This window comes from Acipenser ruthenus, chromosome 24, assembly GCF_902713425.1.
Source record: "Acipenser ruthenus chromosome 24, fAciRut3.2 maternal haplotype, whole genome shotgun sequence".
NCBI classification, from domain to species: Eukaryota; Metazoa; Chordata; class Actinopteri; order Acipenseriformes; family Acipenseridae; genus Acipenser; species Acipenser ruthenus.
The window spans coordinates 5,755,650-5,769,679 of NC_081212.1; the positions used below are offsets into that span (position 1 = coordinate 5,755,650).

The window sequence follows — 14,030 nt, forward strand, 5'->3', positions numbered from 1 at the left end:
ATATAGAGATATAGAATTCTTCTTTGTGCAGTTTATGGACATGTCAGATGTTGGTTACCATAGACTACATTCTCTTGCTTTCCTTACAGGTTAAAAACTGACAGTAAAAATAGTAACCCATGAGTAATCCATTCCATTAACACAATGGATTTTGCATTAATAGGTGAGCTAACTGCTCCCCTGAATAATGTGTTTGAACTATATAGGAGGCTGTGTGTCCAGTGGTTAAAGAAACACACTTGTACCCAGGAGGTCCCCGCTTCGTATCCCGGCTCAGCCACTGACTCACTGCGTGACCCTGAGCAAGTCACTTCACCTCCTTGTGCTCCGTCTTTTGGGTGAGATGCTGTTGTAAGTGACTCTGTAGCTGATGCATAGTTCACACACCCTAGTCTCTCTAAGTCGCCTTGGATAAGTCAAGCGATCGTAATGAATTCGGTGATAGAGATGATTCACCTCACTTCAACTATGGCACAAACAAGGCAAAGGCATGCAAGGGTAACATGATCAGCAACAATCAGTCATTAGGATTCATTAGCAGGTGGGTGGATGATGCAGTAGGCGACTCAGTGGCCTGACACCCCTACCTGTTAATGTTAATGATATGGCCATCGTCGATATTCCTCTCCTTCATTGATTGGTAAGCCTCCCGGGTGCAGATGGACAGGGCGAGGACATTCACCTGAAACACAGAACAAACAGAGCACTGTGAACGACACCTTTCAGAGACGCATAGTGCTGTTTTAATATTGCAAAGTAATGAAACCCAAAGATAAAAGGATCCTGAATGTCTTTTTAAATACTAATGTACAGTAATTTGTAACCTGTAATTCGTCTGTGTCTTCGGGGACAGTCCTTTTCTGGTTAACACTCAATAAATAACTACATAAATCAATGCAATGGTGCTGGACTAAAGGGCAACAATAGCCCAATGGCAGCTACAATGGGGTGACCCTCCCATTGGTAGGATGGTAGCAACAGTGGGTTAATCAAGGCGTTGAAGACTATGGAAGTATAAGGAGACAAAAATGAATGCTACTTTACTGTACATTTCAACGTGGTGGGATTCTCCAGTGCTAAATCATTGTCAAGTGATGACGTTTTGGAAATCAGGCTCATTTTGCTATGCAGTTCTAATGGCATCCCTGCTGTACAGCCAGCGATCCCCATCTCAAAACTGCCTGTCCTTGAGAGTAGCTTCTTTGGGGTTTGGCCTGTCTGTGTGCTATTCTCAGTAATCCCCCCAGGTCTTTGAACAACGTGACTGCGCCATTAAATTGACTCCCCTGCTGAGGAGATCTGCACTTACTGGAAATAAGTGTAACAATTTGAACTTCCTGGTACACAGCATTATTAAGACAGTGTGTGTGCACGCTGCAGGGTGTGTGATAATTACCAGCAATGTCCTGCCATTAAAACAGGCTTCATAATAGTTACTGGATGACTAGATCCAGCTCTGTCTGACACCTGAGTGATGAGAAACATGACGGACAACACAGGATAACATTCTCATTTGAAGCCGAGGTCCCAAAGGCACCATTTTCAGGGCTCCTCTTGTCATTGTGTAGTGGAAGTTGTCACAATATTGACAGAGCTCAGTGTTTCTTGTGAAAACTACGCTGCCTTGCACAGAGAGCATTGGGGGAGTCCAATATCAGCAGAGCTGATATTGGATTCCCCCAATGTTTCAATGTTAAAGTTGCTTTAAGATTGAAATTCTTCAAAGTAAGGTCACCAGCGATCGACTTTAATAAAATACATGAAACCTTACCGTGGTTTCTGTACAGCAACATTCCTGGGTTGTTGGAGCTTTTCAGTTTCCATCGAGCAGTTTTAAAATGCAACCGGCAGTGCCCGCTCGGTTTGTGCATGCAAAGAATATGAACCTCAGTTACCCTTTAATCCTCACTGAGGGTGCCAAGGCATTTCCCTCACACAAAACCGTACTGTCCTGCTGTATAAATCCCAGAGGCCTTCTGCAAGGGCCCTGAATCTTCCCTAACAAGGCTCAGTCTTAATTCAAGTTGTCAAGTGAACAGCTGGCCGAGTCCCCATTACAAGAAGCGTCTCTTTAATGGAAATGAGCAACGGGTTATAGGAATCCTGTGCGAACACGTGCATTTATAAGGTCTGAAGGACTGGGCCTCCCTACTGCTAGCTCTTAGCAATATGAGCACTGGAGTCATTTACAGTATCACACACATGCAGTATCAGGGGTGAGGAAGGGGGTAGTGATATTCATATACAGTAATCTTAATACAGACTGGCCTTACTACTGAAGGGGCATTTCATTTCAATTTCTTGTAACAAATGAACAGTACCATAGGATTTTCATTTATTTGACCGGCCAACATTTTATTGAACAGTTGATCCATTTTGATAAATGTACGTTTTTAGTTTCTAATTATTATTATTTTAATTTGCTCAAATTCAAATGCGCAAAGGAGTTACATCTGTTTTTTTCAGATTGTTTAAAAACGAGTTGAAACCTGATTAAAAAAAACTGGAAATCTGTCCCTATCTCCTCTTCACTCTCTCACAGCTGCTCTTGTATACAGATATTGAAATCGGCAAAAAGATTAGCAGATATTATCAGAACTGCTCCTGCCAAGCCTTCTATCAAGTTCTATCCATCATATCCTGTAGCCCCAATCTCAACTCTCAATCTCCTTATCAAATGTACATGGGGTGGAAAAAAACACGGAAACACCTGCCATAACACTGTCAATAGGTTGAATGCCAATTTCTTTTTTTAATTTAGTGTGTCAAATTATTATTTTTCCCCCTATTTTCTCCCAATCTGGAATGCCCAATCGCTTTTCCCCTCACCGCAGCAATTCCCCACATGGCTCAGGAGACCCGAAGGTTCAGTGGGCGTCCTCTGATCCCACGACCAAGCCAACTTCCTCTTTAACCCAGGAACTCGAGAGCGAACGTCAGCTAGCTACCGACCGCTAGAGGACAAAGGCCAGCTCTGCAGGTGTCCCCTTTTGAGCTCACTGGACGCCTGGCCAACAGGGTTCGCTGTAGCGCGATGAGACAAACAGTCCCTGCTGGTTTTGCATCCCTAACCCACGGGAGCGCCAGAGTCAATGTGATGTTCCTTTCGGCACCCCCAGTGAGTCCAAACCATGCACTGTCAAACTGACAGCTTGTGGTGTGACTCCCACAGTGCAGCGATTTGTCATTTTTGGTTTTCTGATGCTTTTATTTAGAGCACGAAACCTGATCGCAGGCTGTCCGTGCCCATGGGCCCAGCTCAACAGTGATTTTATACAATGATGGCTCTGGGGCTACGTTAATTGTTTTGAGGACAGATCTCAAACCCCTGTGCACTAGAGCGGACATTTTGATAAGAGATTTGAAACAAACTGTGACAGGGTACGTTATTTAAACAGTTGTAGCAACACGTGGGGAAGTGGAACGCTATATTTTTCGGAACCCCGCTACTTACTCTTTAACACAGACTCATCATCCCCAAACACAACACACAGTTTCTGAGGAAGACCAATGGGAACCACATCTAACCAGCTGGAGGTTAAGGGGTTAAATACAGAATTGGAACCAAACATGCTATCATTTTGGATTGTAATGGTCAGAGAAAAAAAAAAAATGACTGGAGTTTTTACAAAAGGTTCAGCAGCTTTCAGTAGATTTGATTTCTGTAAGCAGCTCTGAAAAGCAAAACAAGCCTGGGAGCCTAGCAACATGGATAATAAGGTCCTACTGGCTGTCTTTTCAGTGCGTGTTTCCTTCTGTGGCAGTAGAGCGAACATGAAATGTGTGAGTTAAATTTCTACTTTGACCTTGACCTAGATCCCTTTCTGTAAATGATATACTTTGAATGTTCCTCGAGTTCTAACCTGGAAGTTAGGGTGTCAAACATATTGCCAGAAAAAAAAAAGAAAAAACGTTCTTCAAAGTCCTCAATAAGCTCAGCCTCAGCTTCCTAAACAAAAATAAACAAACAAGAGCAGTCCAAAGCAGGTTAATATCAGATCCTACAGCATGCCACAGCACCAGGCAGACAGGTTCAAGCTAAACCACTGCATATGAGGAAAACAAGGTCAATGTGCAGATTAGGCTGCTAAGAATACTTCAGTACATATTCCTCCCCGGAATCCATGGCAACAGAAGGTCTACAGAAAAAATGCATCGCTGAAGTGATGTGCTTTTAAGAAGTTCAATGGAACTGGAGTGATGAATCAGACGCTGTGTAAAAACACCTTATTGTGTGTGAACAATAGCTCTGCACAAGGGGTCCTCCCTGCTCTATTACTCCTCACTCTTTCATTCTAGATCATTAGCAACAAACCGAGGGGTTTGCAATTACTTCGATTACAAACCTTCAGACATAAAGCACCACAGCGTTTACTTCAGTCTTTATTTGACTCCTATTTTTTGGAAAGAGGGAAAATATTTGTTCATTTTTACAAAAATAGAACCAAAACAATTAAGTAATATTAAACCAAGTTATTTTAAGCACTCAAGGTGTTTGTTTCTCATTTTGTAACTTTTCCACGATTTATTTCTCCTTTCAAAAAATAGGGGTAATTAAAGCCTGGAAAACTAGGGCCCAAAGCATTGTTTTCGGATACTGTGTTAGGGGGAGTGCAATTGTTGGGACAAAAACAGAGAAACACCTGCCATAGCACTATCATTGAAATGCAGGACTGCACTGATTCAAGGTGACAAGTCTCCATGGGGTAAACTTCTTTTGAAGGGATATTCGGCAAGGATTGCAGCCTTGAATACATAGAGGGATGTTTCATATGAAACATCACTTAGTTTAGGAAGCACCTTCCAACCGATCTCCTGCTATCATGTTAAGTTTGGGATTTGCAGCTTTAAAATCAGCCTTGTGAGGAACAGCCAGTTAATAGACAAGCATTGGCAACATTTTTCAACTGTTTTTTTGTTTGGTTGGAATGAGCCCAACGTATCAGACAGCTCTGGTGTAGGGGTTCAGTTTGTCTTCCTTTCTTGTCATACTGTAGCTGGCTTTCTGTCTGTGTGATTTGGCTGTCTTTATCCTCTCTTTCTTGGTATTTTGCACTAAATTGTTTTCTTGGCAGTGGCGAGGACATTTAATCTGCATAGCCATTTTCTTCAAATTAATCAAAATAGCATCTAGAATACCAGTCACCCAAACAGCAACTGTTTTAAAGCAGAGCGAGTGATACCGTCAGACCGTGCTGTGCGCTCACTCAACCTGCCCCTGAGAATGCTTGCAGAGGGAGAGGAGAGCAATCATTGGAACAGTGTGCTGATGGGGAACGGTTGAAACGTGTTGAGAACAGGTTTGAAGCAGTGGAAACGCAGCTCAAGAATGTTGTCCCTTCAGGGCAGGCATGCTTGTGGGCCCATGCGGGGTAGCTTACATTGCCACTGCTTGTGCAATGCCTCTGTTTACAACATTTAGTTCCTACATTTTTCTTAAACTACACCAGAAACATCAACAGCTTAGCTACAGTCTTTGCCAGCTGGAGTCTGATTAGATGTCATCTTCAAAATCCTTCCAAGCGCTAAAATGTGAGGCATCAAGAAACTGAAAAGCAACGAAACCCTTGACGAATGCAATGACACATCCGAGTTAATTAATGACTGACGCGAGACTGCCACATGCCTGGGACCATTATTAGCAGAACATATTAACTAAAGCAGACACGCTTCCTCTTGAAATCAGGTTTTCAGATGTTTAGGGGGTGAAAATGTCTTGTAAAAGGCTTCTCATTTAAACTGTACAGTGCTACAGTGTCACTAAATGGATTTCATTGACCCATTTATGCAACTATCAGTTTATACAAAAGATTATATTACAGTAATGTATTCACTGTACTGTGTAACTTAAATTAACCATTAATTGGATGTGTTGTCTATTTTTGTAGCGGTAACATCTTGACACATTTTTAAATGAGTTCTACAGCATAATATACAACTAATTAAAGATGTGCTCCCAGTCGATAAATGCATTAGGCATCAGCATCAAGCCATAATAAAAAGGGGGTGGTGTTTGATTACAAAGGCTGTTTGATACAATGAAGCAAAAATGTGGGTTCCAGTTATCTTTAATTGCATTCCAGCTTCTATTAATTCTGGTGGCCACTAATTAGGACCAATTAGAAACCAATGCAATATTGCAATTTCAGTAAGAAAGGTCTCTAACCTTCCTGCTGAGTAGTGCTGGTATTTTAGTGCACATTTATTAATAGATAAATCGTTTAGTTATGCATACATTCATTTCACGCTTGAGATAGATTGGCCATCCTTATTAAAAAGCTTATCATGGTATTTGTGCTTTTCCCTATGGCTATTACTATGCATTTTGAATAGTTTACCCTGGTTTGCCATGTTTTTTAATATGCCATATCTTTCTGGGCTTTACATTGCTTACATATGCCTCAGCATGCTTTCGCTGTACTGAAATCCACGTTGACTTTGACTATGGGCAAGCTTTACAAGGGTAAAGCAGATCAGTTGTAGTAAGTAAAGGGATGCTCACGTCGATCATGTTCCTCCAGCCCTCGGTCTTGCCAGACAGCAGGGGCTCTGCTCGGGCCAGTCCGGCGTTGTTGATGCACACGTCCACCCCCTGGTGCAGGGTCTTGATGGCTGAGAACATGGACAGGATCTCCTCCTCGTTGGACAGGTCACACTTGTAGGGAATCAGGGTCCCGGTATAGCCAGCACTCTGGCACTCCGCCGCCAGCTTCTGAGGGAGCGACAAAGCAAAACAAGAGAGACGTCAAGGGACTTGTGGACTTACTCCACGTTCCCTGCATGACATTTCCTGCTGGAACACAAGAAATGATTGAGCGTAACGTGTCACAGAACACCCTGCAGCGTTTAGAGGAAATGTACAACCTGCGCTGTACCCAAGCACTGGATTTTGAAACAGAATCCCAGCATGGCTGCAGGAGGGAGCGTGATCTGGAAACACTGCGATATTTTTTGGTGAAATGTTCTCTTTCTCTTGGCAAACAGTTAAGAAATGTACTCCCCAGCTGACCCATAATGTGTTTAAATAAATAAATATAATGCTTGAACATTGCAGGAACAGGAATAAGACTCCTTTTTCACTGTACTGTACAGCAATCCATATTTAAGCTAACAGCAGGAGTCAGGTATAATTAACATTATTTTCACATGCTTGGGTAACAGCAAGAAAAAAAAAAAAAAAACACAAAACAAAACTGGTCTGTAAATTTTGAAAAACTGCTGAGAAACCAAACATTACACTACAGTAATACTATTACTGCAGAAGTAAACTATATTTATAATGTCTAAGTCACATAAGCTCGTAATGAATAACCAAAGGTCAACGTCAGTACCAACAATTGCGTGGCTCCAGTGTACCTGGGGCCGTCTCAGGAAAGTGCATCAACTTTTCTTATACACCCTCCCTCTCCTACAGAACTGTTCAGCAGCAAAGTCAACCACAGAATTAATTTTAATTCACAGATCTCTATCTTGGGCAGGGAAGCAAGTGAAGGGACTTTAGGGAGGTTACTATTTCTTTACTCCCATTAAGGCAAAAGATACATCTGAAATGTGAAAACCGCACGGCCCTCCCTTTGAAATCAGATAAATTGAAGACATCTGTTTCTAAAAACAACCCTAGACTTTGCAGACGTAGTTCTTTCCCCCCCCCTCCCACACATACCCCCCCACACATACCTCCCACATACACACACACACACCCACATACACAAACACCCACACACACAGCCCTGAAGGTAAGCCATGCTTAAAACTGCTTAAAAGCTGAAAGCTCCATTTTTTTATGAAAACATAATTCCTTAGTCTCGGTTTCATTCATTGACAGTTTAGCTTTCTATGAAGTCCACTTTATCAAAAAACAGTTCACTTTGTTATACTTCCATTGGTAATTTTGTGGGCAAAATGCACCAAATTAGTGATTTTGTAGTTTCTTTGATTACATGATGTTAAATAAAATATCTAAATTATGTTCATATAGTTTTTTTTAGTTTTTTCTTAAAATATGTCTCAGTCCTAAAATGCTAGGTGATGCAAAACTTTTGGCCAGAGCTGAAACAGTGCAGTTTACACTGGATGGTGCAAACCTGCACACTGGAGTCCACAGCCTGGACAGATTCTGTTCCAGATTCTTCTGCTAATGATTGGGGTTGTGCAAGGTAACTGTGATCCCAGGCTAAATGTGATTAGTAACTAAAATAGAGCTTTAATAGGATTTCAGAAGAGCAAGTCTCCCAATTAGTCCTGTGGATATCGAACTATTTAGACAAGATCATAATCTTAGCACAGCTTCCCCAAGCTCTTGAAATGTGTACAGTGGTGTCTATTTAAATTTATTTGTTTCAGTGTTGGCAGAATCTGGCTCACAGATGGACAAGTAAGCGTTAAGTTTGTGTCCCTACAGCTACCTAAGCAATGCAAACCAACTGGACTGGCTTTCTGATAAAACAAAGTGCACCACCTCCTCTCCCTGTCTCTGTAAATGTAGAGTAGGTGGAGTTGGTATAGTTGAAATGTCAAGAGATGATTTGATTTCAGTCCTGGCACGTAGGATTCTCCAGACAAGCTCAAAGCAGCTCAAGTAAAAGCCGATTTAGAGATATGGGATCAACAGAACCACTTACAAATTATTACCAACATTGTAAAATAGAAATGGTGGTGTAAGAAATGAATGGCATTTGAAGCTACTGCAACAGACACAAAGGAATCAGATTTTAGAGAAAAAAAACAGGAGTGAATAATCACCCCCCCAGCAGCACTGCCTTGAACAACAAGAGATGTCGACCTGCAGTTTCAAGATTTCTCTGGGAGCTCTAATGGGAAGCAGCGCTGAGCCCCTGACAGTGCGGCAGCCTACGGCACAGAGTGGCGGTCACATGATGTCTGGCTTGTGAAGCACCAGACGGAGGATGCGAGTGCATGCCAGGTCCCATGTGGCTCCCACACAGCGATGTGACATTTCGGCTGGTACAGGAAGCGCTCCGATTGGGCACAATTGCCACAGTTTATGAATAAGGAGGAACCTGCTGTAATCTTCAGTCTAACACCACGATTTGATGTCTTAAAATAGCTCAGCTGTCAGATGCTCTGATAAATCATTACAGAGATGCAGTGGCTTGCTTCTGCTGGCTTTTTTTGGCATTGCAGGGGTAGAACAAAAGAAAAACACCTGTGACATGCAGAACACACGTGTGTTTAACTGGGGTGTCACAGACATGGTATTTGCTATGTAAATGCAATATGCAAGGGCTGCATCTCCCTGCACAGATACTTCATCTCCTGCATTAAGTTTGGTGCAGACTAACAGCAATTAGAAATAGATGCATCAGAAATGTTATTAATTTAAGCAGTATTTGAAACGCACACTAGCCCTACACCCAGTCCCGGGTTTCAGAACGCCCCTTGTGTAGATACAGTATTAAAAAAAGAGTTTGAACAAATCAGGTAAATGTGCTCTGCACTGATCAGAGTTATCACAAATCAGTCTGTAGGTTTACCAATATGAGTTGTTCATATTGGAACAAGTTATTTTTACATCGAACCCACGGCTGCTGATCACTTACAACACACTTAGCTGAATACTGAAACCCAGGCGCTGGGGTACTGCTAGCTGCAAGCCATGATGTTAAGGGATTAAAACCTTCTGAAACCTAACGTGTTCCTACACTTACTGGGTAGTGTTATAGCAACGTGGCAAATCTGCTCTCATTTACGACACAATGGAGAGTTCTAAGCTCATAAAAAGGACAACACACACACACACACACCAGCATGTGGATGGCAGCCTGACAAAGGTTAGCTCTGAAACCCCACCAAGACTGCATTAATACTTCCAGAGTTCAGGTATTACCTGCCTTTACAGACAGAGCTGACTGTGTGCACAGCTCAGAACACGGAGAGGCTGGGCAGTTCACAGGGAGGCTGTCCCCAGGGAACAATCCACAATGACAGGGTGCCCTTTCAGGCTGGCAGGGGCTCAATACACTCAGAGAGAGAGAGAGAGAGAGAGAGAGAGAGAGAGAGAGAGAGATGTGTGGCTATTCAGTGCAGTGTGAGAGTGTTTCAAAGCACTTTCATTTCTTATTGGCTCCAACTGCCTCAACCTCCCTGAGGGACTCCGTTTATAATGCCGCACCCAAAGGGCAGGCAGTAAGGCTGGCATATGCAGACCAGGGCTTGCCCCTTAGGACTACAGTAAGTAACAACTATCCAAGTAAAACACTGGTAGAGTACATAACCCTGGCCACTGCAGTAAATACCAAATCAGAGATGTCAGCATGCTGAAAAAGTACTGCAGATCACCATGCATGCAGAGCATGTATAGACGAGTGTAACGGGCAGTGCTGTGCGATACACTGCCATTACAGATCCTGTCCGGTCTCCTGTCGGGGAGATGAGATGAGGTTAAAAGCTCCAAAAAGGAGCTGTCACTTGAGTTCAGATTCTGCTCTTAGTTATTTGTTTATTTAGCAGACTTAGTTCTAGTTGTCTGCCCTAGACTTATACAACCCAAGCTAAATCATCCAAAGTGTCATTTTAGAAGCAAGGCCGACATCTACAATAAAAACATAAGATCTGAGAAATGCAATCACAACAGAACACTATACAAAATGTGTCTTGCTTCAGAATTGAGAATCTAGAGGAGTTATTTATTATTTCTGGAATATAAAATCGCTCGTAAGCGCTGGTAATGAAATAACTTCCTCCTATTATCTTTACTTCCCCAGCACCTTGAATGCACATTTTAATTTGAGCTGTCAGAATGGATTTCTGTCATCATTACTGCATCCACTGAAGAGCCAGAGTGGGAGGTAATGAGGTAATAAAACATGTGACCAGGCAGGATACTGCAGAGATTATAGTCCAACTCATTTCTGAAGCAAAGGTAGAACACTGTGTAGCAATGGTAACCTCCACAACCTGTAAATTAATGGACAAAAAAACCCAAAAGCAAGCCTACTGTAGCTGATATAAAAACGCTCAACTCAAAGCTAAATACCGAATGCTGCAGTTTTTATAAAATAAGGTGAACAGAGCCCCTTTTAAATAATACAGCCTTTATTTGTAGACACTTCATTCCAGGATACATAAAATGGCAATCACCAACCGATTGAAATGCACGAGACAGAAACTACGTAAAAAAAAACTTTAAATAATAAAAACTAGATTATATAAGTATATAACACACCAATTCCTGCAATGACATCAATCATATTTTTGGGCTGTGTTTTTTTTTCACGGTAAAAAATTGTTTATTTCACGGTCTAAAAATGGGTATTTCAAGATATTTCACTATTAAACGTTGGCACTAAAGCAGAAAAAAATAGCGTTGTCAGATTCACCATTTGTGATAAGCATGAAAAAAATACAGCCTTAATCATATTCCATACAGGAATAGGAATTTTCCTTGCACAGATCTATAAAAATACTTCGGAAAATTTGAGATTTTTTTTATGGCATGTTGTAAACTTTATTCTCTGTGATCTCTGTGATGTGTCCTTGCATGTCTTAAAAACCTCTCAGTTCTCATCAATACCATGTTACACCTGTGGTGTAAGTCATCAATCAGAACCACCTTATATTTATTGTTGACCTAATCTTCCTGGAGATAACGCACTATTTAGAGAGCGCTGTATAATCTGCACTTTGGGGTGTGTGGCAGGGCAGATCCCTGCCTGGAAAAAATGTGTTGGTGGTTGGCAGGTATTACCTGCCAACCACTAACTCATTTTTTCCATGCAGTGATCCGCCCTGCCATAGGTGCTTGTCGTAAAACTATAAAAAATGTATTATAATCCTGAGCTGCACAAGGAGTCTTTTGTAACATGACCCCAATCAAGTCTTTTCTGTTTTGCTTCAATACTTGAAGTACACTTTCTTTAAGAATCCCATATCATTTGAAGGAAACAGTAAACCAGTGAATGGAAGTTCTGCCAGTAAACAGGAGCATGACAGTTATGCAATGCTGTGAAGTCCACCATTTTCCATTAAGTGGTAAGAGGAGCCAGAACCCAGGCACGAGGCGAGTGAATTAGCTTCATGGCGCTCCTTAGCCCCTTCACAAACCTTTTTTCTGAACTTTCCATTTTACCGAAAGATCTATTAAAATCCTATTAGCAGCCCCTTTACCTTGAGATAGATGATTCGTGCAGGGACACATGATACTTTCATTGACGTAAAAATGAATTTAAACGCTGAAAAGCTTTTAGTGCAAAACACATGCGGCTGAACAGGTTATTATTGATGAATGAAAGAAACTAATTATCAATTGGAGTCTTGAACGGCGGCTTTCGATTTTTCCAAGCAGGAGGTGGATGTTTTTATATCAGGAATGTCCTTATAAAAATAAGAAAGTCCTCATAAAAATGCCTGCCATTCAATTTCATAAAAATGCAGAGGGCATAATGGTTTACATTTCCAGGCGGCTCTATAATATAGGACTGAATTAACTTGTTGTTTATGGCACTGCCATATCTGCAATTTTAATTACGGAGCAGCTAGCCATACAATTTACACAGTGTTATTAAATAAGTGCATACAGTTATTACAATTAAAATGTAATCCTCGCTTTAGCAATGGGTTTGGCTGCGCCATATATTTGATTGATTTAATTCCAAATTATGAAAATATTAAGAATTCCAATTTGATTAGGCTAAAAAAAAAGCCTGTAAAAAAAGTAATCACTTGGCTGAAGTTATAAAATGACCACTTGTCATAACAGCTCATCATGCTTTATTAATATCAGGAATAGAGTTTCAGGCTCCTAAAATAACAAGAACAAACAGCTGGAAGCTTGCAGGAGTCAGTGTGTGCTGCAGGTGATCCCTGTATAGCAAAGCTCAAACACATCTCCAAGGATGTGGTAATGCAGTGGGGTGAGCCTGAAGACAGTTGTCCAGAGTGCTTGTAAGCATGATTGATGGTCCCCACTGATATTTAAAACTGGTGACAAGGGCACTTTGAGTTTCCAGTTCCTGAAACCAGGCCTCCAGAGGAAGGTGAATTAGCCTACACTTACTGTACTGTAGCTGCGTTTGTTATTTAGTGGAGGGTTGTTTTAAAAAGGCTACCTGACAGACACAGTCTAAAAGCAAACTTATTTTCCTTAAGTCAATTGATAGTTCCTGTTGTCACAAATGCTAAACATGTTTCACTAGACAACGTAAATCAAAACATTACAGTGTGTAAGCTACAGCAGGATCCTTAGAGTAACCACTGAAGCAGAAAAAATGCTCTGTATTAATCTGTATTCATTTTTAAGGAGGGTAAAAGAAAACAAGATAGCTCTGTGGGTTACACACACATCCTCCTTTAACGGAGCGTGCAGAGGCTTAATGAAGACTATGCTTAATAAAAACGCATCTAAAATTCCTCAAAGGCTATTATTGTTTTAATTCACCTTGATTTAAAAATGTTAAATCTATTTCAGGAGCCTTCAAAACAAATCATCAAAATATATTAAAATCAGGTGTTGAGAGGGAGAGCAAAAAATATTCGCCTAGGGCCGACTCAACTGCATTCCTCATTAAAAAGCACTTTTGACTTCCATCCCAGCCAGAACAGTAGAAAATGAATATATTTTTCAAAGCTGAACTGCCCGGTCTTATTATTCTCCACTCTAGTCATGGATTTCAATATCATGTTGTCATTACAATGAGTGGCTTTCATCTGAAATAGGGCAGCTTTCAACACATATCAGCTTCAAATGCTTCACTGTACTTTTGTTTTCCCAATAATTACAAAGGGATGTTTTTTTCTTTTCTTCATCAAACTTCAAACCGGCCATCTTGTTTTATTTACTGTTCCAGTCACTCTAATAACAGGATCACTAATGCAAACTTTTGGGTATATCTTAAGGCAGTAATAACAACTGGCATTCATTTTAGGGGAAATTCGACAGTGTCTACAAGACTGAAGCCTTTTCATTACCGGAACGTTAAGGATTTCATGTTATCAGAGATATGCATGCGAAATATAGATGTTGCTCTTAGTTTTTATACAGAAGTAACTACAGTATACAGTGCAAGGTAATG

The 14,030-nt window shown here is 41.1% G+C and overlaps 1 protein-coding gene across 2 annotated transcripts in view; it reads right to left on the reverse strand.

The window, feature by feature from the left end:
- LOC117429929 (dehydrogenase/reductase SDR family member 11-like) overlaps positions 1-14,030 on the reverse strand; it is a 37,319-nt gene that overhangs the window by 10,809 nt on the left and 12,480 nt on the right. For both annotated transcript variants that reach the window (XM_058998186.1, XM_058998185.1), the window contains exons 2-3: positions 6,503-6,712; positions 588-682 (exon numbers count right to left, since the gene is read on the reverse strand). In XM_058998186.1, the coding sequence (XP_058854169.1) occupies positions 588-682; positions 6,503-6,712 (305 nt within the window). The remainder of the gene's footprint in view (positions 1-587; positions 683-6,502; positions 6,713-14,030) is intronic.